The sequence below is a fragment of the Hippoglossus hippoglossus genome, chromosome 6, assembly GCF_009819705.1.
Source record: "Hippoglossus hippoglossus isolate fHipHip1 chromosome 6, fHipHip1.pri, whole genome shotgun sequence".
In the NCBI taxonomy this organism is placed as follows: domain Eukaryota; kingdom Metazoa; phylum Chordata; class Actinopteri; order Pleuronectiformes; family Pleuronectidae; genus Hippoglossus; species Hippoglossus hippoglossus.
Window position 1 is genome coordinate 617,894 of NC_047156.1, and position 27,180 is coordinate 645,073.

Here is a 27,180-nt window from a genome sequence, read left to right on the forward strand (position 1 = left end):
GAGTCCCTGAGGGTTTGTCCTGCAGCTCTCATCACATGTGTTTCTTATACATGTGATTATACATTTAAATCTCTTATATATGTATAAAGCAATAAAATCTAATGTGTGAAAAAGCTGAAAGTTGAAATAAAGAATAGATCCAGTCTGTTCTTTTGTCTTCATTCCAGGATCTCATTCAAAGCTGATGGAGACAAAGTGAAACTCCTGTGAGAGAATAACTGAGGCAGTTTCCTCCTGAAACTCCACAAACCTCAGTTTTCATGTTCAGTCTCTGTCTTTGCAGCTTTTCTGCTCTAAAACAGCTTCATCGCAGAGAAATGAGCAAAGTTTTCTTCCACTCGCTGATTTTCAAAACCCAGATCTTGTTTGTGATCTCAGTGGATGAAGAGAGTTCGTCACACAGATTTAAAGAAGTGGAGAAATAATGGTTTGGTGAAGTTTCAGGGTGAAGACGTTGAGTTGAGTCCTGACACACAAGCCACATATTGGAGATATTGTGATGTTGTGGACTTGAGGTCGTTCCGTTTATCGTGCTGTTGATTTTCATGAGGATGAAACTTCACAACGAGTTTGTGGTGTTGCTTCAGTGTTTCACGTCGTCACCTCACGGACAGACGCTCCTGGGTCGTACAGTTTGAATCCAGACTGGATCAAAACTTCTTGACACCAAATTTGTCCGAGGTTTAACCCACAAAACAAACGTTGCTGCTTGAAGAGGTTTCGTAATTTCTGCAGAGTTAAAACAGTAAACGGTAAAAACACTCAGGATCAGGTTCCTGACGACTGGGATCGATTCTTTGCTCCGTCACAGACAAACTTCATCAACTGTTTCAGAACAGAAAGAACTTTGGTGTCACTTGTATTATATAGAAACAGTTTGAGCAGTTTATCATTTTCTTTGATAGAAGCTGAACAGTTGTTGACATGGTTCCTTTGCTCTTTGTCATTGTTCTTCTTCAGAACTCCATTAACTTTGCTGTAAGTCTGTATCATCTCTGGCTGCATGTGCTGTTGTAACAGCTCAGCTTAACACTGAGGGGGACAGAGCTTTAGAAATAAGAGTCTGAGACTCTGAAACAACCTGAGGAAATACAGCAGGCTGAGTCAGAAGCTTCCTTTGAATCCAAACTTCAAACGTGCTGTTATCGTACCACGATTTGATCTAATTCTAGTTTTTAAAGTGTGGTCATGATTACATTTCTGTCACCTGTAGTGTTTTTATACTTTGACTCTTTCATACGTGTGTTTTAATGTATTTTTACTTGTGTTTTTCGTTTGTGAAGCACTTTGTAAGTTGTTTTTTATTCCATTGAAAAGATTCGTTAACTTTTCTGGAAACTTTGAAGAATGTGAATCTTACAACCTGTGTTGTTGTGAGCTGAATGTGACAGTTCCCAGAGCAACTATTCACTTTGAAATGTGATAACACAGATAAAAAACTGACAACCAGCTCATCCCAGTCAGGATGTGTCTGTGTCTCCTCCCTTCACAGATGTGTAAGTGTAAGGACCAGTGAACAACAAGCTGTGACCTGTGGGAGATGAGTCACTGCAGGGAGTGAACGAGAGGGGGAGGAGCAGAGATCTGTTCCTGTTCAGAGGAAGTGAAACTGTTCTACAGTCTCTGGCACCAGCTGAAATGGCGCAGCAAGAAAATCAACTGGACAGAGAAAGATTCTGCTGTTCGATCTGTCTGGATCTACTGAAGGATCCGGTGGCTACTGTCTGTGGACACAGCTACTGTATGAGCTGTATTAACACCCACTGGGACAAAGGGGAGGAGAGAGGAAGCTACAGCTGCCCTCAGTGTAGACAGACCTTCACACCGAGGCCTGTCCTGGGGAAAAACACCATGTTAGCTGATTTAGTGGAGGAGCTGAAGAAGACTGGACTCCAAGCTGCTCCTGCTGATCACTGCTATGCTGGACCTGAAGATGTGGCCTGTGATGTCTGCACTGGGAGAAAACTGAAAGCTCTCAAGTCCTGTTTGAATTGTTTGGCCTCTTATTGTGAAAAACACCTCCAGCGTCATCTTCAGTCAGCTCCATTGAAGAAGCACAAGCTGGTGGAGCCCTCGGAGAAGCTCCAGGAGAACATCTGCTCTCGTCACGATGAGGTGATGAAGATGTTCTGCCGCACTGATCAGCAGTGTATCTGTTATCTCTGCTCTGTGGAGGAACATAAAGGCCACGACACAGTGTCAGCTGCAGCAGAATGGACTGAGAGGCAGAGAGAGCTCGGGCTGAGGAGACAAACAATCCAGCAGAGAGTCCAGGACACAGAGAAAGATGTGAAGCTGCTTCAACAGGAGGAGGAGGCCGTCAATGGCTCTGCTGATAAAGCAGTGAAGGACAGTGAGAAGATCTTCACTGAGCTGATCCGTCTGCTGGAGAAAAGAAGCTCTGATGTGAAGCAGCAGATCAGATCCCAGCAGGAAACTGAAGTGAGTCGAGTCAGAGAGCTTCAGGAGAGACTGGAGCAGGAGATCACTGAGCTGAAGAGGAAAGACCATGAACTGAAGCAGCTCTCAGACACAGAGGATCACAACCAGTTTCTACACAACTACCCCTCACTGTCACCACTCAGTGAATCTACACACTCATCCAGCATCAGGATCCGTCCTCTGAGGTACTTTGAGGACGTGACAGCAGCTGTGTCACAGGTCAGAGGTCGACTACAGGACATTCTGAGTGAGACAGAGACAGAGATTTTACAGATTGTGTCTCAAGTGGATGTTTTACTGCCACAACCAGAGCCAGAGACCAGAGCTGACTTCTTAAGATATTCACAGGAAATCACACTGGATCCAAACACAGCAAACAGACATCTGTTATTATCTGAGGGAAACAGAAAAGTAACATTAATGAGTGAAGATCAGTCTTATTCTAATCACCCAGACAGATTCACTGGTTGGTATCAGGTCCTGAGTAGAGAGAGTCTGACTGGACGTTGTTACTGGGAGGTGGAGGTGAAGGTGGGAGGAGGAGTTGAAGTAGCAGTCACATACAAGAATATCAGCAGAGCAGGAGACTCAGATGAATGTAGATTTGGATTCAATGATAAATCTTGGATGTTATATTGTGGTGGAAACAGTTATGACTTTTATTACAACAGCATCAGGACTCCAGTGTCAGGTCCTCGGCCCTCCAGAGTAGGAGTGTACCTGGATCACAGTGCAGGTGTTCTCTCCTTCTACAGAGTCTCTGACACCATGACTCTCCTCCACAGAGTCCAGACCACATTCACTCAGCCTCTCTATGCTGGAGTTAGGGTTTATTATCATGGATCCACAGCTGAGTTCTGTAAACTCAAATAGACTCGAGTCATTAAAAGCAGTGATTTAGATTCTGTGTTTAAATCTTTAACTTCTTCTGTCTCCATGTTTGTTGATCAAAGTTCGTCATGGTGACGTTTCTGCTCCGCACAGAGATCAGCTGTCAATCAAACACTGACCTTCCTTTATCACACATATTCAGTTCTCACTTTGTAAAGACAGAAATCTATAATTACACTGACATGAATGTGTTTGAAAGAACTAATGTTGCTGTTGTTTTCTAAATCAAAGTAGAAATCAGGTTGTGTGATGTTTTAGAACCTGTGTCGATCCTGATCCTCATCAATGAGCTGATTATTTGTTCTTTTCTTTTCCACATGTGAGACGGAGGTGAAACAAACTGATTGTGTGTCCATGAAATCACTGAACAAGAGTCACTGAACAGACTTTACTGATGAAGTGATCAATGAACTCAGAGCGTCAACATGTCCAACAGACCAACTGCACTCTGGTTGGATTTACAGAGCATCAGTGTTATGGGATGTTTGGTCTCATTGTAAATGTGGAACCTGGTTTGTTTTTATCACGGCTCATCTCTGTAAAGTGTGAATCCACTCGTCCTCGTTGTATTTACATATTTAGTGAACGGGCATATTGATCTGCTGCTGCGTAGGTTTCTGTTCTTTTTGATTTTCCTGATCTGAACCAGCAGTTCCATTGGACAGTGTCCTGATCGAGTCCCTGAGGGTTTGTCCTGCAGCTCTCATCACATGTGTTTCTTATACATGTGATTATACATTTAAATCTCTTATATATGTATAAAGCAATAAAAATGTAATGTGTGAAGAAGCTGAAAGTTGAAATAAAGAATAAATCCAGTCTGTTCTTTTGTCTTCATTCCAGGATCTCATTCAAAGCTGATGGAGACAAAGTGAAACTCCTGTGAGAGAATAACTGAGGCAGTTTCCTCCTGAAACTCCACAAACCTCAGTTTTCATGTTCAGTCTCTGTCTTTGCAGCTTTTCTGCACTAAAACAGCTTCATCGCAGACAAATGAGCAAAGTTTTCTTCCACTCGCTGATTTTCAAAACCCAGATCTTGTTTGTGATCTCAGTGGATGAAGAGAGTTCGTCACACAGATTTAAAGAAGTGGAGAAATAATGGTTTGGTGAAGTTTCAGGGTGAAGACGTTGAGTTGAGTCCTGACACACAAGCCACATATTGGAGATATTGTGATGTTGTGGACTTGAGGTCGTTGTGTTTATCGTGCTGTTGATTTTCATGAGGATGAAACTTCACAACGAGTTTGTCGTGTTGCTTCAGTGTTTCACGTCGTCACCTCACGGACAGACGCTCCTGGGTCGTACAGTTTGAATCCAGACTGGATCAAAACTGCTTGACACCAAATTTGTCCGAGGTTTAACCCACAAAACAAACTTTGCTGCTTGAAGAGGTTTTGTAATTTCTGCAGAGTTAAAACAGTAAACGGTAAAAACACTCAGGATCAGGTTCCTGACGACTGGGATCGATTCTTTGCTCCGTCACAGACAAACTTCATCAACTGTTTCAGAACAGAAAGAACTTTGGTGTCACTTGTATTATATAGAAACAGTTTGAGCAGTTTATCACTTTCTTTGATAGAAGCTGAACAGTTGTTGACATGGTTCCTTTGCTCTTTGTCATTGTTCTTCTTCAGAACTCCATTAACTTTGCTGTAAGTCTGTATCATCTCTGGCTGCATGTGCTGTTGTAACAGCTCAGCTTAACACTGAGGGGGACAGAGCTTTAGAAATAAGAGTCTGAGACTCTGAAACAACCTGAGGAAATACAGCAGGCTGAGTCAGAAGCTTCCTTTGAATCCAAACTTCAAACCTGCTGTTATCGTACCACGATTTGATCTAATTCTAGTTTTTAAAGTGTGGTCACGATTACATTTCTGTCACCTGTAGTGTTTTTATACTTTGACTCTTTCATACGTGTGTTTTAATGTATTTTTACTTGTGTTTTTCGTTTGTGAAGCACTTTGTAAGTTGTTTTTTATTCCATTGAAAAGATTCGTTAACTTTTCTGGAAACTTTGAAGAATGTGAATCTTACAACCTGTGTTGTTGTGAGCTGAATGTGACAGTTCCCAGAGCAACTATTCACTTTGAAATGTGATAACACAGATAAAAACTGACAACCAGCTCATCCCAGTCAGGATGTGTCTGTGTCTCCTCCCTTCACAGATGTGTAAGTGTAAGAACCAGTGAACAACAAGCTGTGAACTGTGGGAGCTGAGTCACTGCAGGAAGTGAACGAGAGGGGGAGGAGCAGAGATCTGTATCTGTTCAGAGGAAGTGAAACTGTTCTACAGTCTCTGGCACCAGCTGAAATGGCGCAGCAAGAAAATCAACTGGACAGAGAAAGATTCTGCTGTTCGATCTGTCTGGATCCACTGAAGGATCCGGTGACTACTGGCTGTGGACACAGCTACTGTATGAGCTGTATTAACACCCACTGGGACAAAGAGGAGGAGAGAGGAAGCTACAGCTGCCCTCAGTGTAGACAGACCTTCACACCGAGGCCTGTCCTGAGGAAAAACACCATGTTAGCTGATTTAGTGGAGGAGCTGAAGAAGACTGGACTCCAAGCTGCTCCTGCTGATCACTGCTATGCTGGACCTGAAGATGTGGCCTGTGATGTCTGCACTGGGAGAAAACTGAAAGCTCTCAAGTCCTGTTTGGTTTGTTTGGCCTCTTATTGTGAAAAACACCTCCAGCCTCATCTTCAGTCAGCTCCATTTAAGAAGCACAAGCTGGTGGAGCCCTCGGAGAAGCTCCAGGAGAACATCTGCTCTCGTCACGATGAGGTGATGAAGATGTTCTGCCGCACTGATCAGCAGTGTATCTGTTATCTCTGCTCTGTGGATGAACATAAAGGCCACGACACAGTGTCAGCTGCAGCAGAAAGGACTGAGAGGCAGAGAGAGCTCGGGCTGAGGAGACAAACAATCCAGCAGAGAGTCCAGGACACAGAGAAAGATGTGAAGCTGCTTCCACAGGAGGTGGAGGCCGTCAATGGCTCTGCTGATAAAGCAGTGAAGGACAGTGAGAAGATCTTCACTGAGCTGATCCGTCTGCTGGAGAAAAGAAGCTCTGATGTGAAGCAGCAGATCAGATCCCAGCAGGAAACTGAAGTGAGTCGAGTCAGAGAGCTTCAGGAGAGACTGGAGCAGGAGATCACTGAGCTGAAGAGGAAAGACCATGAACTGAAGCAGTTCGCAGACACAGAGGATCACACCCAGTTTCTACACAACTACCCCTCACTGTCACCACTCAGTGAATCTACACACTCATCCAGCATCAGGATCCGTCCTCTGAGGTACTTTGAGGACGTGACAGCAGCCGTGTCCCAGGTCAGAGGTCGACTACAGGACATTCTGAGTGAGACAGAGACAGAGATTTTACAGATTGTGTCTCAAGTGGATGTTTTACTGCCACAACCAGAGCCAGAGACCAGAGCTGACTTCTTAAGATATTCACAGGAAATCACACTGGATCCAAACACAGCAAACAGACATCTGTTATTATCTAAGGGAAACAGAAAAGTAACAAATATGAGTAAAAAACAGTCTTATTCTAATCACCCAGACAGATTCACTGATTGGTATCAGGTCCTGAGTAGAGAGAGTCTGACTGGACGTTGTTACTGGGAGGTGGGGGTGGAGGTGGGGGTGTTCGGAGGAGGAGTTGATGTAGCAGTCACATACAAGAATATCAGCAGAACAGGAGACTCAGATGAATGTAGATTTGGATTCAATGATAAATCTTGGATGTTATATTGTGGTGGAAACAGTTATAACTTTTATTACAACAGCATCAGGACTCCAGTGTCAGGTCCTCGGTCCTCCAGAGTAGGAGTGTACCTGGATCACAGTGCAGGTGTTCTGTCCTTCTACAGCGTCTCTGGCACCATGACTCTCCTCCACAGAGTCCAGACCACATTCACTCAGCCTCTCTATGCTGGAGTTAGGCTTGATTATCATGGATCCACAGCTGAGTTGTGTGAACTCAAATAGACTCGAGTCATTAAAAGCAGTGATTTAGATTCTGTGTTTAAATCTTTAACTTCTTCTGTCTCCATGTTTGTTGATCAAAGTTCGTCGTGGTGACGTTTCTGCTCCGCACAGAGATCAGCTGTCAATCAAACACTGACCTTCCTTTATCACACATATTCAGTTCTCACTTTGTAAAGACAGAAATCTATAATTACACTGACATGAATGTGTTTGAAAGATCTAATGTTGCTGTTGTTTTCTAAATCAAAGTAGAAATCAGGTTGTGTGATGTTTTAGAACCTGTGTTGATCCTGATCCTCATCGATGAGCTGATTCTTTGTTCTTTTCTTTTCCACATGTGAGATGGAGGTGAAACAAACTGATTGTGTGTCCATGAAATCACTGAACAAGAGTCACTGAACAGACTTTACTGATCTAATCAGTTCATCTAAGAAAGTCCCCGGAGGCGGTCTTAAGATATCGTGTTCACAAGAATATGACGCGCACAGACAAACTGAAAACATACTTCCACTGGCCACCAGGTGTCTACGGCGAGGAGACATTAAAACTATAAGAAAATGTAGCGACATTATTGTCGGAGGAGAAAAAACCTGCTTCTCCAAAATCATCTGGGATTTATTCACAAACCCGAAGAAACTGACATCACAGTTCAAAACTATTCACCATCAATTAAACAGTGTTTAAAGTTGTTCTGTTAATATAAAACATACCTATACAAACTTTAGAGCTTTTTTTTTATTGTTTTGATATTTGTTTTTATTATGTGTTAATGTCATCAGAGGAAAAATACACATGTAACTTAACCCTGTGTAAAAATAATAAAACCTTCATAAAGTCGTCAGCTTTTTGTTTCGCCTAATGCTTCTTGTTCTTGGAGGAAAATTTAATATAAATATATATATATATATATATATATATATAAAGAAAAGTACAAAAAATTGTTTTATTAAACCTGATAAATAAAATGTCCGACAGACTATTCACAACATGAAAATAATGAGTGACACACTGGTCTGATATTAATATTTTCATACATTATTAAGAATATTCAGAATTACTCCTCAGCAGGTTTTACAGTTTATATGAAATTATATCAAAGGAGGAAACACAACAACAACTTGACTTTACGTCTCATCCCGAAGTTTAATCACAGTGCAAAATAATCAGCATCATCTCTGATCTGTTGAATTTTCATCATATTTAGGACAAAATAACTTAATTAAATAAAAGCCAATTAGATAATCTTATATTCATCTTATATTTACCTTATATTCATCGTATATTCATCGTATATTTATCGTATATCTATCTTTTATACACCACAGTTGACTCAGGGCGTCAGAGTCGATCAGATGTTTGCGTTTGTTGACATTTAGTCCTGGGACGACGTCTGTTTCCATGGTTTCAGTCACTCATGTCTCCCAGTCCGTCCTCTTCCATCTGTCGTCCAATGACCTCCAGCTGCATCGTCTTCTTCTGTCCTTTCTGCTCCGCCACTCCCTCCAGTTTCTCTGATTGGGCATACCAGGGCTGAGGGGCGGAGCTGTCGCAGGCCCTGCCTCCTCTGCGGAAGCCTCCTCTGCCGGCTCGAACCAACCCCCACCCCTGCAGCTGCGCCTCGGACCCCCCCTCCTGGACGCCTCTGGTTTGGTCCAGCTCCTTGGCGCTGAGAGACGACATCCGGACGGGAACCGTGTTGCCGAACTTGGAGTAGTCGACGCAGTGGCGACCGTCCTCCTCCGTTATGATGGAGACGAAGCGCCTCCCCCACAGGATCTCCTCGGGGGTGTAGGAGGTGCGGGCCTGCATGGTGATCCCTGTGGTCTCCACTACGCCTAAAGAAAGATAGAGAAGAAGAGTTGGTGCTGAACCCTGCATCACACGCTCAGCTGCTGTTTTATCAGCAGATCCTCCGCAGTGACGGACAGGTGTCACTGTGACGTCACATGGATCTGGGTGAGCTCCTGACCTTCCAGGATGACGATGATCTCCAGGTCCTCGGCCGCCAGCGACTGGGCGGAGAGCTCGTACAGGGGGCTCCCTCTCTCCATGGTGTGGCTGATGATCAGAGGAGAAACCAGGAAGATGCCGTTGCTCCTCAGAGGGTTCTCCACCTGGATGTCCAGCTGACACACCGGGATCACCTCGCCCTCCGCCGTGACCGTCCGTCGGATCACCTGCAGGGAAACACCTCGGTTTTAGGGCCCAGTCCCACATACATGCGACTGAGGAGGAGAATAAAACCTTTGCTTCCTGTGGCGAGACGAGTCGCAGTCTGGCTTCAGGTGAAGTTCAACTTTGGTGAACTGTGACCGTGCTCTTACGCAGGAACACGAGTGGGTTCAGAAGCATCAGCGGACATTGTTTTATCTCCTGTAGTGAGTCATGATGTCTGGACCAGGACCTGCTCAGTATCCAGCCGCTGCTGATGAAGACCAAGCGATATGGCTGAAAGCTCTTACCTGCAGCTGGACAGTGGCAGAGATGATCATACTTTTCCTCAGGTCTCCGACTCTGAACATGAAGGTCGGCCGACCGTTTCGAGGAGCGATGACGGCATTTCTGGAGAAGATGAGTGTCTCTGCGCGGCGGTTGGCCTGAGCCGTCTTCATGAAGACGCAGCCGAGCATAACGGCGTTGATGATGAGCCCCAGAATGTTCTGGATGATCAACACGGTGATGGCCAAGGGACACTCCTCCGTCACCATCCTGCCGCCAAAACCGATGGTCACCTGCGGAGGATGGGACACAGCTAATGAGACAAATCGCTACACCCGGGTCAGTCAGCGACGCTAACAACACCTCCCACCTGGACTTCAATGGAGAAGAGGAAGGCAGAGGTGAAGGAGTGGATGGCAGTGACGCAGGGGACAGGGCCCGGCTTGCCGTCAGGGTCACGAGGCTCCAGGTCTCCATGGGCGAAGGCCAAGAGCCACCAGATCATAGCGAAGAGCATCCAGGAACAGAGGAAGGCTGAGGTGAAGATGAGCAGGGAGTGCTGCCACTTCAGGTCCACCATGGTGGTGAAGACGTCCTGCAGGAACCGACCCTGAAAGCCACCATGAAGACCAAGGTAAGTAAACCTGAGTTGCCTGATTTTCACTGTTGACGTAGGAACATGTCTTGTTTTGTACAAAAACAGCCAGCCCCCCCCCCAAATATTACATTTAAACCCATAGTTACAGGTAGAGCAGGAAATCCTCATGTTCAAGACGCTGAAACCAGAGAACGTTTGAAGTCTGAAATAATGACGATGAATCAACTGAGTCAGACATGATGACGAGAATGAAAGTGACGTCCGTCTACCTGCTCCATGATGTTCTTGTGGGCCACGTTGCAGGATCCGGTCTTGGTGATGAAGCGAGCTCGCTGAGATCGAGACCGGCTGCGGTTCGGCTGGTTCTGGTCCTCGGCCAGACGGGTCAGCAAGAAGCCGTCGGGCAGGAGACCCTTCCTGGCCAACATGACGCTGCTGCTACACACACACACTGATACACACACACGCACGCGCACGCACACGCACACACATAAACACGCACACACACATTAACACACACACACACATAAACATACACACGTACACACACATATACACACACACACACACAAATACACACGCACACACACACACACACGCACACACAAAATAACCATTATATTTTAAATATATTAGAAAAACACATTATGTAATCCATCTATCTGCGTGTGTGTGGTTGTGTGCGTGTGCGTGTGTGTGTGTGTGTGTGTGTGTGTGTGTGTGTGTGTGTGTGTGTGTGAGTGTGTAGTGACAGGTGACATTGAGTCATTAAGGATTCATCACCATCATCATCTTCATCATGTATGAATTCATAATTCATATCAGTCTGTTTATGTATCGCGCATCAGCTGTGATGACGTCAGAGTCGATGTTAAACAGTCACGTTACCTGTTCAGGAAACGGATGTGACTGTTTTCTTCATGTGGACGTGAGATAAACGGACTTTATCTTCTCGTCTCTCCTCCATCTCTTCTCTCCATCATCTCTCCATCTTCTCTTCTCCACCAGGATGTGGACACCAGGTCCACACACAGCTTCTGCTCATCTCCTTCAAAATAAAATACCAGCTATCCTCACACACTGCAGGAGAACAGGTCCATCATCAAACCAACTGTACAAATAAACCTTTGAATAATCACTGGTCATTGTGTTATACAAATGACACAGGAAGTTAAATCTGCAGACAGTTACTCATTTATTAAAAAACGTTACTTATTGAAGAAATAATCAGAAAAGCTTTGAATGAGCTGGTGAAGCAGAAAGAAGTCACAGAAAGTTTCAGAACGCGTTTACCATGTTCGTGTACTTTTATTTTGAAAGGAAACTGTAGCGTGTTCCGGTGTTGTGTGAACATGATGAGTTCTGCCTGTAGGGGGCGACAGAGCAGATCTTCACTGAAATAAAACCTCACGTTGTATACAAGAGAAAGAATCATAGTAATTTCATTCATGAAAATAATTTAGTTTTACTGCAGAAAAAAACTCAAGAAGAAGTTACTTTAATTAATTCAAGTTCCTGTGTTGCCTGAAATGTAAAATCCTCACATTCTTTAATTGTATTTAATATCTGTCCACTGCAGAAAAACAAACACACAAATACATCAAACAAACAAAGCTAAAGTCAAAATAAGCGTAGATATGAAATATATATATAATATTAATTTTAAATTAAAATGATCAAATATACATTGTTAAAGACATTTCCTTCCATATTATGATGCGTGGACAGGAACGAATTATTTATGTTTTACTGTAAAATTAGATTTCCATAGTTTTTACACATGTTTTGAATAACATTGATTTATTGCTAACAATCTGTGTTTGCTTTAAAGAATTGATCCATTTAATCTTGTGATTCAGATTATTGGGATTCCTCTAGTTTCAGAGCTCTTTTACCATGTTCGTACAAAATAGGCTTTAAACTAATATGAATCATGTATTTACATCAACAAAATATGAATTCATTTATTTTGCACGTTGTCTTTATGAAGTTTCTTTTTTGTGTTGCGATGCTTATCCTGGGCTGCAGGGGGCAGCAGAGCTCCGTCAGTGAGTCACTGTGGACTTCCGGTAGCAGACAGAGAAGAGGCGGAGGAGGCTCGTGCAGCTGGAGGAACGTAAACATGGCGAACACGTTCAGAAGTAAAGTCCTAAAGCTTCAGATGCTAATGTCACGTGTTTGGTTCTTGTTGGATATTCGTGTTGATGTTGAACTGGTTAGTGACGCTGCTCCGCTCACTTCCGGTATTCAGAGACACGTCATTCATTGTTGTTGTTATTATTGTTATTATTGTTGTTGTTTGTGGTAACATCCTGTTTATTTCCTTCTTGACTAGAGGCCAACCATTACATGTCATTTTTTACATTACATGTCATTTGGCAGACGCTTTTATCCAAAGCTCTTTATAATTAGTGTATTCATCATCTATGAGGGGCCATTTAGGAGTTCAGTACCTTGCCCAAGGACACTTCGGCATGCAGATGGAGAAGACTGAGGAACAAACTGCTGACCTTCTGGTTGAAGGATGACCGCTCTGCCCCCTCAGCCACAGCGGCCCAACCAGCTTCCCAACCATTCTTAACTAGACCCCAACCATCCTTAACTAGACCCCAACCATCCTTAACTAGACACCAACCATCCTTAAATAGACCCCAACCATCCTTAAATAGACCCCAACCATCCTTAACTAGACCCCAACCATCCTTAACTAGACCCCAACCATCCTTAAATAGACCCCAACCATCCTTAAATAGACCCCAACCATCCTTAAATAGACCCCAACCATCCTTAACTAGACCCCAACCATCCTTAACTAGACACCAACCATCCTTAAATAGACCCCAACCATCCTTAACTAGACCCCAACCATCCTTAACTAGACACCAACCATCCTTAAATAGACCCCAACCATCCTTAACTAGACCCCAACCATTGTTAACTAGACCCCAACCATCCTTAACTAGACCCCAACCATCCTTAACTAGACCCCAACCATTGTTAACTAGACCCCAACCATCCTTAACCCGTCTTAACCAGAGTCAACTAGTGGTCCATGCCCTGTTACATATCAGGAAGCTATGTGTATTGACCAGTGAGACAGTTTCTGTGGAGACAGACATCAGACTGACGGCTTCTCTGTTTCCATAGTGACAGATGTACACATCCGGACGATGATTCAGCTTCGTGCCTCCAACGCCGCCATCTTCACCGGGCGGAAGAACTCGGCCATGAGAGGCTGGAGGTCAGGCTGCTGGTTACTGTTCTATCAGTTACTACTAGTGTTTACGTCTTCTCCTGGAATCATATGAAATAACAGACTGTGGCAGCGGAAACTTTAATATGACTTCATCTCGTTTAGTTGTTTTACGATTGATTATTTTTCTCATTTTGAAAATAAACAGGATTTTCATGGCTGCCTCGCATATCCTGCGTCTGTTTGTGCGAAGATTGTGCACGTTTTCAGAAATTAATGCAACATGTCCGCAAGATGTAATGCACACATGTACTCCAGTAACACACACATAGTACAAAAGTAGTACGTGAACAATGAAGCCCACAAAGTATCTGGTTGTCTTTGCAAATGCGCAGCTGGAAAGCAAGTATATCTTTGTCTTGGTAACAGCTTGAATTGTCGTCATGCGCCACCTCAGGTGTCTGAGCTGAACTGAAAATCAAAGTCACTGGTTCAGATCAAAGGCAGATTCACAGCGGGATGATCTGTGCTGCAGGGCCATCGGGAGGGAGATGGGGCTCCAGGGGCTGATGTCGGCTCGGCAGCTGAAGAAGAAATGGAACAACTTGAAAGAAAAGTACAAGGTCAGTCATGTGATCTATCAGAACTGTTTCTGAACCGAGTGAGGGACAGGACATCAAAACACCTTCCAAAGAAACAGTCCCACACACATTACAACGCAAACTGTTCCGCACGCAATCCAACGCAACAAAGCTAGTTGTGGTTTTGACTGTTTCAATTAAAGAAACAGAGAAGAGGGATACAGAAAGAAATCAACTAACAAAGATTGTGTTTACATTTATTGTTATTGAATTTCTGCAGAAGTGACAACAGTTCACCAGATACAAGGCTTGTTGAGGTGTCTAGTAGAAACCCCAACAAAATCCTATCAACCCACTTCATCATCACACACCTTCATCATTCTGAAACAAATCTCATTCCAACATTTTTACTGAAACAAAAACAGCATTATCATCTGTAGATTTTGTTTCTTCTTCTAAAATCTTTGAACTGAATTGAAATGAAAGACCTGACATTTGTCTTTGCTCCTGTTAGAGAACCTGTTACCCAGAATGTTAGGAAACCCTTACGGGAACTTCTACTCTGTCACTCAGGTGCTGAAGAACCCTCCGGTGGGGATGGAGAACTCGACCACACCCAGCTCGTGGCGCTGGTTTCACCTGATGGACCAGGCCATGAGTGGTGGCCTGGCTGGGACCGCTAACGTCGTGCAGCCCTCCCTGTTGGACGAAGACGAGGCACACGCTGCAGACCTGCCTCCGCTCAGCCCTCACAGCATGGAGGAGGATTTTTCTGCGTTCAGTGCCATTGAAGCAGGAAGTCTGAAGGGGGTGGGGGTGCTTGGGGGGATCCTGGAGGCGACCAGAGCTGAACCACCTGCAGAGGGCGCTGCAGCCGGAGGAGATGGGTTCAACGTGAGAATCGCCCAGAGTCAATCTGTGATAAACGGAAGCACGTTACCGCCGGACCGCACCACTGCTGCTGCACCAAACACCAACAAGACAAGCTCCTCTGCAGGAAACATGGTGCAGGACGCCATGGAGCTGGACAGGAAGCTGTCTGAGCTGCAGAGAGAGAGGCGGGCTCTGGAGAGAGAGCAGGCAGAGTTCGACAGGGAGCTGATTGCTTTAGAGAGAGACCGAGCGCTGCTGAACAGAGACATGGCCGCCCTGCAGCGAGAGCTGACGGCTGTAGAGAGAGAGCGAGCGGCTGTTGACAAAGACCGAGCGTTTCTGGACCGAGACCGAGCGTTTCTGGATCGAGACCGAGCTTTTCTGGAGAGAGACAGAGCCGTTCTGGATAGAGACAGAGCGTTTGTGGAAAGAGCTCAAGACGAGTTGGCGAGAGAGAGAGCACTGTTCAGGAGAGAGAGGGAGGCGGTCAGAGGTTCGGCTGAGATGACGACAGAGGAGGTGGTTCTTCAGACCAGGTTCTACCAGAACCTGAGGCCTGCAGATCTGGACCCAGACCAGCTGGAGACCAGACAGAGACTTGTGTCTTTGTTCCAGAAGCTGGTGGAGAAACTGTGAGAAACTGATCAGCTCCTCTTGTTTCAAAATTGAAGCAGCTGAACTGGTTTCAGCTGCTGTTCTTTCGAAATAAAAGCTGTTGAATTGACTGATCAGCTCCTGTTCCTTCAACATAGAAGCAGCTGAACTGGGATCAGCTCCTGTTCTTTCAAAATAAAAGAATCTGAACTATGATCAGCTCATGTTCTTTCCAAATAAAAGCTGCCGAATTGACTGTGATCAGCTCCTGTTCTTTCAAAATAAAAGCTGCCGAATTGACTGTGATCAGCTCCTGTTCTTTCAAAATAAAAGCACCTGAATTGACTGATCTGCTCCTATTCTTTCAAAATAAAAGCGGCTGAATTGACTGTGTTCAGCTCCTGTTCTTTCAAAATAAAAGAAGCTGAACTGGGATCAGCTCCTGTTCTTTCAAAATAAAAGAAATTTGATTCATCTGAAAAATAATCTGATCAAAAATACTGAAAATTACAAAGGGCCATTTTATAAAAATAAAATCTGAGAATAATGTCATAATAGTAAATAAAGTTTTTTTTGTAAATAAGCAGCGAAGAGAACTTGGATTTAAAATGTTGAACCAATTTCAATGTCATACGACAATGTTGTCTTGTGTTATAACCTCATTAATACTTTACTCTTATAAAACTACAGTTCAACTAAGTTCATGTTTATACAAATGTTTTGTTTTCGATGACTCTAAACCCCGCCCCCCGGGCTTCGGGTCACGTGACGGAGGGCAGGCCCGGGCGGGGTTATCGAGCAGCCCCTCCTCTCAGCGAACGGGATGCTGCTTAGCTTCTGGTTAGCTTTGGTTAGCTTAGCTTAGCTCCGGTAACGGTAACCGGTTCATGTACCGTCGGCTTCTCTTGTGTCGCGATGACGTGAAGCAGCGGAAGGCAGCGGCAGGCTCAGCTAACGGGGCCGGTGTGTTTGGGCTCGTTGTTCGGGTTAGCTGACTGTGCTAGCCCGCTTCTGTTCGCGGTTTACCAGGAGCTATCCTCGGGGGACACAGACAACCAGCGGCCGGTCTAAGTTACGGTGAATCCGCGGCGCAGCACATGATGGACGGAGCAGCGCTACTTTAGGAGGAGGAGAGCGGGGAAGCTCCGGGTGGAGTTAGCATCAGGCCTGAACACCAACACTGCTTCCTCCCTTCCTCCCTCCCTCCCTTCCTTCTTCCCTTCCTTCTTCCCTTCCTTGGTCACTTCCTCCCTTACGATGGAGTCCGGCCTCAACCCGCTGCCACAGTTCCCGGAGAACTCCTATAAAAGTAAGTGATGTTCGTGCTGATGTGTTTCACACCTGTAGGCTGCCCTGTACAGGTGTTGACCTTTGACCCCTGCAGTGACTGAGGAGGACGTGAAGAGGCTGATTGAGTTCAGGGCGTCCAACGAGGCTCTGTTCACCGGGAAAAGAAACTCTGCCAAGATAGCGTGGAGGTATGAACCTGGACCCTGTAGCATGATGTGTGGTATGTTTCCTCTGCTGCTGAGCGTGATTCTCCTCCACCCCCTGCAGCACCATCCTGAAGGGCCTGGGTCTGGAGGGGAAGCTGACCGCAGACCAGATCGCCAAGAAGTGGGACAACCTGCGGACAAAGTACAAGGTAAGGTCCACATCTCAGGCGTGTGCAGCAGAAAGCTGTCCACATGAAACTCAAGTTCTCACTACCACTTTCACCGGATCACGGTTCACACCTCCTGACGGGTCGGGAGTCTTGCAGTGAGTTCCTACAACATAGCTATTTACAAAGGGGGGTCCCACACTACCAGACCTTTACCAGCAGGGACCCCCGACTGGCACAATAACACGCATGAGAAGAGACAGGGAGTCGACTGATCCTCCTGCTCTTCGGTGCCATCTTGCTACAAAACCACCATCATGGAGGAGAAACACTTCGATGGACGTCAGTTACAGGAGCAGAGACTCTGTCCAAGCCCGACCTGAACCGCACAGACGTCCTGTTCCTTCTGCCTGAGCCGGATGCAGTTCATAAAAGCTTCTGTGTTACTGACCCTCACCGTTTGTGGTGGCATGTCTGTGAATCAGGCACAAAGTCCAACACTTCTTTCTGTAAGTTGAATCCAGCAGCTGCAGATGGACTCACGGTACACGTCCCCTGGATGACGTGTACAAATGAGGAAGAACAGACATGAGATCTGTGTTCTTATAACCCACAGCCCCTCCCCTTGGGTGTGTAAAGGTATTAATTACCCTCCTGATGTCTTATAAGCGTGGGACACATCCTGCCTTCATGTCTCTGTGGACGACCCCTGGAGTGAGACCTCGGGTGTGAGATCCCAACCATATACAAAAAGATACCGTAAAACTGAGGCTTCAAAGAGGCAATAAAGTTAAAGTCTCTGAGCCATAATCGTAAACCTAAAGTTTCCCTCTTTGATAAACAATTTGGTCAATCTTCCACACGCACGTCTGCTCACGCAACATCACATCCACAAATGACAAAATGTTCATTCCAGGTTATGGTTTAATTTCTCTGATTACAGACATGTACAACTCTCCAGCCAGGTGTAAACAAGACTAAGAACAAAACTGCATCACATCTGTGCTCTATCATCATGTGTGCTCAGATATGTTGGCTTCTATTGGCCGGTTGTGATAAACACGTGATGGACGTAGTCAAACCTGCGAGAGGACAGACACAGCGTCGACACATCTGCTGCATCAAAGACTGAACTGATCATTACAGATTTGTTATCACCTCAACAACAGTGATGTTCGTGAAGGTTTGATATAAATCCAACATTTAGCTTAAAATTAGGATTCCACACATGATGTATTATTTGGAAAATCAAATATACCGATATTAAAGGAGATGTGACCAGTAAAAGTCAGTCTGTCCAAAAAGTTCAAACTTCATTAGTTCATATCTTCTTCAATTTGGTCCAGAGACATGTTTCTTGTTCAGAAACACACAACGTATCTCTCACATTTTAACTTTTTCCTTTTTTGTGTGAAGACTCTTTAAATAAGATTTAATCTGAAAACGTATTTTCCGGTGTGTGTGTATCTGTATGAGCCTGTAGGTGTCTGTAAAGCTGGTTGTGTCTCCCAGGATCTGAAGCAGCCCTACCAGGGTCAGGACAGCATGGGGGGTGTCGTGGAGTCGTGGCCCTGGTTCCACATCATGGATGAAGCCATGCAGGGTCGACTCTACAACAGCAACCTGGTGCTAAGCCTGGAGGCCGCCGCCAACACTGGTCACCGCGGCAACAGCCAGTCAAGCCAGACGCAGGAGAACACTGACATCCTGGAGTTCCTCATCAAGACGGAGATGGACGATACAGTGGCAGCGGAGACGGTGGAGGACGATGGGATGGGTCACACGGAGGCTCCTCCCACAGAGGGAGTCCCAATGGGCTGGAGGAGGATGACCGAGTGCTCGTATAAAAGTAGGCAGCTCCTCTTTACTGTTGTATAAACAGAGTTTAGATGTCGGTTTCTATACTATCAGCCCTAAACACAGCGTTTCCTTGATCTGTAGAATCGATTCTTTTTTCTCTTCGACTTAAACAGTTTGTTTCTCAGCTCGTTACTAAAACCTCTTCCTCTTCTTCGAAGTGACTGAACCAGAAACAGAGCGAATGATCAAACTTCGAGCTGCGAACGAAGCGCTCTTCACTGGCAGGAAGCATTCAGCCAAACCGGCCTGGAGGTGAGTGACGGTCTCGTTCATCACCTACACTGTGGCAGTGATGGCGCCACCACGTGGTGAGCAATGAGCAAACGTGTTGTGAATTATTTAGTAACCGAGAGTTGGAGTAGAACATTGGGCCTCATTCACTAACATGTGCACAGAAATGTTCACCCCCGGATTCATGACGTGTGCGCACCAGCCGACTCATCACCGTGCATATGTTTGTAAATCAGAATCATTCTAAATCTCTCTGTAATTAGCATACTGCCACGCCTCTTTTCCCCTTATAAGTGCGTTTGTCATGAAGAGAGAAAAGGTAAAAAACTGAAGAATTCACAGCAGAAATTGAAACAATTGTGTCGGATGTGGAAGACACAAAATACACACTTCTCTGTAGTGTGTCCTCCGGAGTGACGACGTTTAAAAAAAATTAAACCTTGGCTGCAATAACTGAGGCGGTAAACGCTGTGTCCTGCACAGAGCTGAGCTGTGGACATTTCTCTTAGATGCATCGAGACGTGGACTCCACCACGCCGGGCCTTCATCATTTCTGCGTACGCATGGTCTGAGGAAGTTCTACATTTGTTCGTACTCTGCGAACAAATTTAGGTCAGAACATATTGATGAATTCCAGATTTGTGCGTACGCACTGTTTGTGAATGAGGCCCAATGTCTGGATTCAGTGGATGAAGCTGAAGAGGAGACTCCCTCCCCGTGTGGATCCAGAACACCCCCACATGTTTGATTGTCTTGTCACATGTGGTCTTTCCATTATTGGCTGGCAAACGTTTGTGGGTGTGGTCTAATCAATTCTACCTGTTAACTCTTGAATCAAGACTTGGATCATGTAGTCAAGCCACTAGAGGGAGCTATTGGTAAACTCAGAAACGTCTCAATACAAAAGAAACATCTCGTAACACCAAATAAAGAATCAAACATGACGTGGACATATAGCGAAGTCATTTCTCATAGATAACGAGTTACTTATTATTTTAATGAGGAACTCCAATATCTTAAAATCCTAAAACAGATGAAACCTGACACAGTAAATTAATGATCATCTTTATTTCAGTCTGGACGATACAGACATTAGTTATTTTAGTTTGCTCTGCGTGTCCTCGCTGTGTTTCAGGGTTCAGTTTTTGTGTCTGTTGTCCTTCGGTCAGGGATTGAACTTGAGCATCATGTCTTGCAGAGCCATTCTGTACGAGCTGGGTCTTCAGGGGAAGCTGACCACTGATCAGTTAGCCAAGAAGTGGGACAACCTGAAGAGGAGGTACAAGGTAGGTGCAGCCACCTCCAGCTCCAGAAACCACGGGCCCTTTCTAACACCTGCCACAAAGCAGCTAGTGCGACGCAACCTTCTTTCTAGTTTCGGACGGACGCAGTCGACTTCTTCCCGTCCGGTGACGGATGTCCGGATGTTAAAGATCAAACACAGATTAAGATTTCCTTTGTTGTCAAAAATGAACATTTCTGATTAATATCGGATTGGTTTAGTGGGTGAAATAGACCTCATACATCACTAATGTGGAAAATGTTAATTATGTAACATATTTTAATCTTAATTTTTCGTCAGGCATGATTTAGCAGTCTGTAGTCTCAGAGCGGCAGGTGCGGGTCCTTTAATGTCTTGAGCGTAAATATACAATGGAGTTGAAGAAGGTCTTAAGGAAAATTCAAAAAGAAAGTAAAAACAAAATGAAAAACACAGAACTGAAACCTCACACATGGTACATCATGAAGTCCGCCAAGTCAGGCAAATACTTTAACCTCCTTCGTCCGTCGAGAGTGCCTTCCGGAGCTGAATGCAAACTGGTGGATGATGCGTGGACCTGTGTTGCCTGGTTATTGGTCCAGGTAGCCTAGACACTAATTGATATTGGAGCTCAATATGCTGCTGTTGACTCTGATGCCATCATACCTCATTGGCAAACTGACAGGGCAAAGCAACAGGCCGCTGCAGATAAGGAGAAACTTTATGTGGCCGTCCAGAAAGTGATGGAAGACGGCGGGATCACTGTTCCCACAGATATGTTGACAGACAAATTCAACAAGAGGGCAAATCCATTCCTTACTTGTCACTGCATCCCTGAGAAGTGGCAGCTGGAGAGTTGCATTCTGGAATTTGACATTCATCTCAAAAAGACCAGCGAAAACATCCAAGAGCAAGTAACCAGTGTCTGTCAGTGATCAGGGCCCGAACATAAAGGCTGCACTTGGGAAAAGTGTGAGAGCTTTAGGATAAGAATGTCCCCAGGTTCACTCTCCTTGTCACTTCACAGATTGTGACCAAACGTTCTGCCATAGCTCGGTTATTACCTGACATGTTAGAGCAGAGTTTAAGAGGAAGTAACCGTGTAGAGACGCTGCGGCGTTCCCGTGGGCCTTGGGTAACAGTAGCTGGAGTTGGTGGTAGTGCTGGCAGGACGTTAAGGTCCCTCTGTGGACGATCTGTAGAGTTTTCTGTCTCTACCAGGAGCTGAAGTTTCCTGCTCGAGGGGTGGAGACGAACCCCAGCTCCTGGCCCTGGTTCTACCGAATGAACGACGCCATGGAGGGACGATTTGCCAACGTCGCTCCCATCCTCACGCCCATTGTGGAGGACGAAGATGAAGACTGCGAGCCTCTGTCCCCAGCGCCCAAGAAACGAGCCCGCCGGAGCCGAGGGGGGATGGCGGAGTTTCTGACGGAGTCGGAGATGGACCTGCTGGTTGACAATGAGGAGAAGAATGGGTCCACAGCTTTGGGAGAGCTGCACCGGATGTCGGAGTTTACCTATAAATGTAAGAGTGATGGAAAACTGTTAACAGGGTCAAATCAGGTGGACGCTTGATTTATGATTTGACAACATTCAAGAATGTCATTAGGTTTTCAGCTTTCTGAGGTCAGAAGGTCCTAACAATCTTCTGATTAGGTTTTTATCAGCAAATCATCAATTAATCATCTCAATGAATTATTCAATCATTTGAATTGAAATTATCACAGGTCAGAATATCATTATGTATTTTCAGTCAACGTGTAGATACGTTGTCATTTGAAACTATCAGGCTCCGTCCACATTAACACATCTGAACACACAAGTCACATGACCGGTCACCCACACTGGTCATGTGATGTAAACAGGAAGTAGATTGTCTCCTCTGCAGTTGGTTGCTTAGTAACAGAAACTCCTCTGAAGGAGGAGCAGTGAAGAGTCAGAGCAGGGACGACGAGGTGGAACTGTAACTGACAGGAAGTGTTACTGACAGGAAGTGTTACTGACAGGAAGTGTTACTGACAGGAAGTGTTAGCTTTGTGTTCACCGCTGCTAGTCGAGTCACGTGACTGATGAGAACCAATCAGCCAGTTTACCGGCTGGAAATTTCCGGAGGAGTGTTCTCCTGTCAATATCCAATGAAGACAAAATGCTTTGTGATCATGAAGTTCCTGCGTCTGTCCTCGTTTGCAGTGACAGAAGACGACACCAGGCGACTGATAGAGTTACGAGCTGCTAACGAGTCTCTGTTCACCGGGAGGAGAAACACTGCAAAGCCGGCCTGGAGGTAAAGGAGCACAAATACATAAATAAAATATAGATGTTGATATTTGATTAAAGAGTTTGTTGGGTGTAAATTTGGGGAATTATACAGTAATAAAGAAGTTAAATGAATGTGAGTCATCAAGTCACAGCACAGAAAGAATCTGAACTAAAGCAAAGACTGAAGACAAAGGATTTGTTTGACATTTTATGTTATAGCTACAAACCATTTGCACCAGCTGGTAAGTAGCAGCACCACGGTCCTCCGCCACACTGATGTCTTCTTCAGGGGTTCTGGAGGCGCCGTGTCGCTCTCACATGCAGCCACGCCTCCCTCGCCCTTTCAGCCTCCTGTCCAGTCAGCATTAGAAAAACTAGCATTTTTAGTTAGCATTCGTCAAACGATGCAGTGGCTCAGATCTGAGGTTACATTTTACTGAGTAGTTTGTCTACAGGGGGATAGTGAAGGAGATGGGTCTGACGGGGAAGATAACACCAGACCAGGTCGCCAAGAAGTGGGACAACCTCAAGACCAAATTCAAGGTGACGTGTGTGATCGTCCTGCATCTTACAACAGGACACCCCTCTGTCTAACTGACCGTCTGTCCTCCTGTCTGCAGGACTTGAAGTTCCCTCCCCGGGGGATGGAGAACCAGACTAACCCGGCCTCATGGCCCTGGTTCCACCTGATGAATGATGCCCTGGAGGGACGTCTGTCGGGCAAAGCTCCCAAAGTGACACCCATCTGGACCAATGAGGAGGACGCCGTCTTTGGCTCGTCTCCTCCCGACAGAGACTGTTTGATGGCAGAGAGGAGCAGCGTGTCGGAGCTAGAGAGTATGGTCGGGGGGGACAACACCGAGTCTGATGGGAACGTCACCTACATCGACGCCAGTGGGGAGGAGTGTTCAACGCCCTCTGACCTCTCATACAAAAGTAAGACAAGTTTCCTCAAGAAAATGTTAACTTCAACTTTTCAGCTGTGAAAAACTGTCCACACGTGTCTCACAGTGACCGACCAGGACACCAGGATGATGATTAAACTCCGAGCGGCTAACGAAGGCTTGTTCACCGGGAGGAGGAACGCTGCCAAAGCCGCCTGGAAGTGAGAGACTCAGATAAAACTCACAGCAACTCAAGTGTCATCTTTTAGATGTCGTCTCAATCTGTCGTCTGTTCATGACGTCCTCTCTCTCTGTCCCCCCCCCTCTCTCAGGGCCATCCTGAAGGAGCTGGGGCTGCAGGGGAAGGTCTCAACCTACCAAATGGCAAAGAAATGGGACAACCTGAAGAGGAGATACAAGGTTCTATGTTCGCTAATTCAAGATAAACCTAGAACCAATACAGGCGAATGTGTTCTGGTGCATAGTTCCACTAAAGCTCGAGTGTTTAAAGTTACTTGAGAAATCAGTTTCAGACCATATTTAAACCTGATGTAGAATGATGTTTAGGACATAAGGACCTCTCTGTCTCTGTCTCTCTCTCGCTCTCTCTCTCTGTCTGTCTGTCTCTCTCTCTCTGTCTCTGTCTGTCTGTCTCTCTCTCTGTCTGTCTGTCTGTCTCTCGGTCTCTGTCTGTCTCTCTCTGTCTGTCTGTCTCTCTCGGTCTCTGTCTGTCTCTCTCTCTCTCTCTGTCTCTGTCTGTCTGTCTGTCTGTCTCTCTGTCTCGCTCTCTCTCTCTCTGTCTGTCTGTCTGTCTCTCTCGGTCTCTGTCTGTCTCTCTCTGTCTGTCTGTCTCTCTGTCTCTCTCTCTCTGTCTCTGTCTGTCTGTCTCTCTCTCTGTCTGTCTCTCTCTGTCTGTCTGTCTGTCTGTCTCTCTCTGTCTGTCTGTCTCTCTCTCTCTCTCTGTCTCTGTCTGTCTGTCTGTCTGTCTCTCTCGGTCTCTGTCTGTCTCTCTCTGTCTGTCTGTCTCTCTGTCTCTCTCTCTCTGTCTCTGTCTGTCTGTCTCTCTCTCTGTCTGTCTCTCTCTGTCTGTCTGTCTGTCTGTCTCTCTCTGTCTGTCTGTCTGTCTCTCTCTCTCTCTCTGTCTCTGTCTGTCTGTCTGTCTGTCTCTCGGTCTCTGTCTGTCTCTCTCTGTCTGTCTGTCTCTCTCTGTCTGTCTGTCTCTCTGTCTCTCTCTCTCTGTCTCTCTCTCTCTGTCTCTCACACACACAGTTTCTGTCTTCTATCAAACAGGAAACGTTTGTTTGAGGCCTATTTTCAGCAGTGGATTGATTTATCCTCTTTCATCTATCGTCCTTGTTTCCTCTCCTTAGGATCTCAAGTATCCTCCTGTAGGGATGGAGAGTGTAGCAGACAGCGCCTCCTCCTGGCCGTGGTTTCACCTGATGAATGACGCCATGGAAGGCCGGCTGGCCAGCAGCGCCCCCCTCCTCACTCCCGTCACCCAGGACGATGACCAGCAGCTTGACCCCGCCCCTAGACACAGGTCCCGCCACGTCCCTCCTCCTCCACCCGCCCCCTCCTCTGACTACGGACAGGAGGCGTTCTGCGACGGCGCCGAGCAGAACCAGCGGAGCTCGGAGGTGTGCGATGGGCAGCTGGGAGGACTGGACAGGGAGTGGGAGATGGTGGAGAGGGAGAGAACAGCGCTGGAGCAGGAGAGGGAGATGGTGGAGAGAGATAGGGCGGCGGTGGACAGAGAGAGGGCGGCGGTGCAGGCAGAGAGGCTGTGGTTGGAGAGAGAGAGGGCGGCGGTGGAACGGGACCGAGCCATGGTGGAGCAGGAGAGGGCGGCGCTGGGCAGAGAGAGGGAGGTGCTGGACCAAAGAGCCTTGATGCTGAACCCGGTCGGAACCTCCGGACACCTCAACGCCCTGATGTAGGCCACGGTGCTGTGGGGATGTAGAGCGTCCCTGTAGAGGTGTCGCTGCTGGTCTGTCGAGGTCTGGACCTCCTGTGGTGAGGAGTAAGCCAGAGGAGACGCAGAGCTGCTGCTCCGCTGGGGAGCGCCCCGTTTGGATGGTGGCTGGTGACGGACAGAGCAGGGACCTCACCGGGCGACTGGACCTGCGGACGTACACCCCACGGGGGGGTGTCAACCATCTCAATAGGAGAGCTGTACAGCTCACATTTCAATGACCTCCTCAGTTACACCTGCAGTTCACACACATCTGCACTGTACACTCCTCACACAGTGAAGTGTTGCTCACAGCTCTTCATCCGGCTGGTGTCTGCGGCTGTGATTCAAATAAACGTGATCCATCCGTCACCATAGACACATCAGTGGTGATCGGAGGCCTTTACCGTCTGATGTGTGGGGATATCGTGTTGAATACGTGGATTCACATGATTTAAACGTCATGTGAATCCGGTGAAATAATGATGCTCATCTCTCACATTCATGAGAGTCTCCATCCCCATGTTTCTAAAAGATTAATGAGCTGAGGTCATTGACAGGATCTGAATCTAAGTTCAGATGAGACGATGCCTCTAACAGTGAGGCCCCGTTCACACCTGGTATTAACATGTGGTATTAACATGATCCGATCACAGCTCTAAGTTCAGGTGTGGACACACTCAGATCAGATATAGATCTGATCCCTCCAGACCACATTCAGAGTCTGAGCCACGTGACCACGTTCTGTTATCAGTGTGAACCTGAGTCCGTCCTGGGACACATGAAGGACGTCCTGGGACACATGAAGGACGTCCTGGGACAGATGAAGGACGTCTCTGAGCCTCAGTTTCACTACGAATCAAACATATTGTTTCTCTTCTCTTTGATTTGTTTGTATCCAACGACACATCAACACTGATCAGCTGATAATGATCCATAGTTTATTAAACAGGTCACATCTTTGTTCAGATTCACACTCTGCTGACTCGTCTCTTTCACACACTGACATCGGACTCATCTGTAAACTCAGACAGGAGGAAAACAACATAACTTGTTATGTACATGTCTTTAATAACTTCAGAGTGTTTTTAACTGATCTCAGTTCAGCTTCACTCTTCAGCTGCAGCTGGTTGTGACAGTTGAAGCTGACTCTCAGTCAGTTCTTCTCACAGGAGATGGAACCCACTCAGCAGAGTCACAGAGAACAGACGTTCAGGGAGAGAAGGAGGAAACTTTCTCATGTTCACACTCACACATCAGACTCACTTTCATCCAGCTGCTGCTTTCAGATGATTTTATATTTTTAATTTAGTTAAAAAGTGGCATCGTGTTGCTTTAACTTAACCAAGTTACTGACTTGTGTTGTTTTCTTCTGCTTGGCTGATGATGATTAGCTGAGCTCAGGGTTTCATTACATTTCATTGAGCTGATGCTTTTATCCAAAGCGACTCACAATAAGTGCATCAACCATGAGGAACAACCCAGAACAACAAGAATCAAGAAAGTACCATTTCT

General features: G+C 46.0%; 4 protein-coding genes across 6 annotated transcripts; 3 read left to right on the forward strand and 1 right to left on the reverse strand.

Annotated features, from left to right (window-relative positions):
• Nucleotides 1–1,638: 1,638 nt before the first annotated feature.
• On the forward strand, nt 1,639–7,448 carry LOC117763131 (E3 ubiquitin/ISG15 ligase TRIM25-like). The gene is made up of 2 exons (XM_034588039.1): nt 1,639–3,303; nt 5,647–7,448. The coding sequence occupies exons 1-2, from the start codon at nt 1,639–1,641 to the stop codon at nt 7,330–7,332; spliced, it is 3,351 nt and encodes a 1,116-aa protein (XP_034443930.1). The 3' UTR covers nt 7,333–7,448.
• A 541-nt stretch (nt 7,449–7,989) lies between these two features.
• On the reverse strand, nt 7,990–11,418 carry kcnj11l (potassium inwardly rectifying channel subfamily J member 11, like). 3 transcript variants are annotated; one of them, XM_034587800.1, is made up of 6 exons: nt 11,258–11,418; nt 10,639–10,804; nt 10,142–10,381; nt 9,795–10,064; nt 9,302–9,509; nt 8,172–9,167 (listed from the first exon to the last, which is right to left on the reverse strand). In XM_034587800.1, the coding sequence occupies exons 2-6, from the start codon at nt 10,795–10,797 to the stop codon at nt 8,737–8,739; spliced, it is 1,308 nt and encodes a 435-aa protein (XP_034443691.1). In that variant the 5' UTR covers nt 10,798–10,804; nt 11,258–11,418; the 3' UTR covers nt 8,172–8,736. The 3 variants fall into 3 exon arrangements, with proteins under 3 accessions (XP_034443692.1, XP_034443691.1, XP_034443690.1); XM_034587799.1 differs by having other exon boundaries at nt 10,639–10,807; XM_034587801.1 differs by lacking the exon at nt 11,258–11,418 and having other exon boundaries at nt 7,990–9,167; nt 10,639–10,833.
• Nucleotides 11,419–12,446: 1,028 nt separating this feature from the next.
• On the forward strand, nt 12,447–15,811 carry LOC117762990. Its single transcript, XM_034587802.1, has 5 exons — nt 12,447–12,510; nt 13,517–13,610; nt 14,098–14,185; nt 14,717–15,659; nt 15,769–15,811. The coding sequence occupies exons 1-4, from the start codon at nt 12,492–12,494 to the stop codon at nt 15,650–15,652; spliced, it is 1,137 nt and encodes a 378-aa protein (XP_034443693.1). The 5' UTR covers nt 12,447–12,491; the 3' UTR covers nt 15,653–15,659; nt 15,769–15,811.
• A 572-nt stretch (nt 15,812–16,383) lies between these two features.
• On the forward strand, nt 16,384–25,940 carry LOC117762988. Its single transcript, XM_034587798.1, has 13 exons — nt 16,384–16,919; nt 16,995–17,088; nt 17,168–17,255; nt 18,726–19,062; nt 19,232–19,325; nt 20,503–20,590; nt 21,787–22,093; nt 22,759–22,852; nt 23,283–23,370; nt 23,448–23,763; nt 23,839–23,932; nt 24,044–24,131; nt 25,082–25,940. Exons 1-13 carry the CDS (start codon nt 16,868–16,870, stop codon nt 25,649–25,651), a joined length of 2,310 nt encoding a protein of 769 aa, XP_034443689.1. The 5' UTR covers nt 16,384–16,867; the 3' UTR covers nt 25,652–25,940.
• The last annotated feature ends 1,240 nt before the right edge of the window (nt 25,941–27,180 follow it).

Bases quoted from the DNA above. Each gene is read 5' to 3' on its own strand.
- LOC117762988 (XM_034587798.1), top strand. From the start codon at position 16,868: ATGGAGTCCGGCCTCAACCCGCTGCCACAGTTCCCGGAGAACTCCTAT. The intron at 17,089-17,167 runs GTATGAACCTGG...CACCCCCTGCAG, and splicing joins TCTGCCAAGATAGCGTGGAG to CACCATCCTGAAGGGCCTGG. The intron at 23,933-24,043 runs GTGAGAGACTCA...CCCCTCTCTCAG, and splicing joins GCTGCCAAAGCCGCCTGGAA to GGCCATCCTGAAGGAGCTGG.
- LOC117762990 (XM_034587802.1), top strand. The intron at 13,611-14,097 runs GTCAGGCTGCTG...TCTGTGCTGCAG, and splicing joins TCGGCCATGAGAGGCTGGAG to GGCCATCGGGAGGGAGATGG. The intron at 14,186-14,716 runs GTCAGTCATGTG...TCTGTCACTCAG, and splicing joins ACTTGAAAGAAAAGTACAAG to GTGCTGAAGAACCCTCCGGT.
- kcnj11l (XM_034587801.1), bottom strand. From the start codon at position 10,797: ATGTTGGCCAGGAAGGGTCTCCTGCCCGACGGCTTCTTGCTGACCCGT. The intron at 10,382-10,638 runs GTAGACGGACGT...GGTGGCTTTCAG, and splicing joins ACAAGAACATCATGGAGCAG to GGTCGGTTCCTGCAGGACGT. The intron at 9,510-9,794 runs GTAAGAGCTTTC...GTTTCCCTGCAG, and splicing joins CTGCCACTGTCCAGCTGCAG to GTGATCCGACGGACGGTCAC.
- LOC117763131 (XM_034588039.1), top strand. From the start codon at position 1,639: ATGGCGCAGCAAGAAAATCAACTGGACAGAGAAAGATTCTGCTGTTCG. The intron at 3,304-5,646 runs AAACTCAAATAG...GCACCAGCTGAA, and splicing joins GATCCACAGCTGAGTTCTGT to ATGGCGCAGCAAGAAAATCA.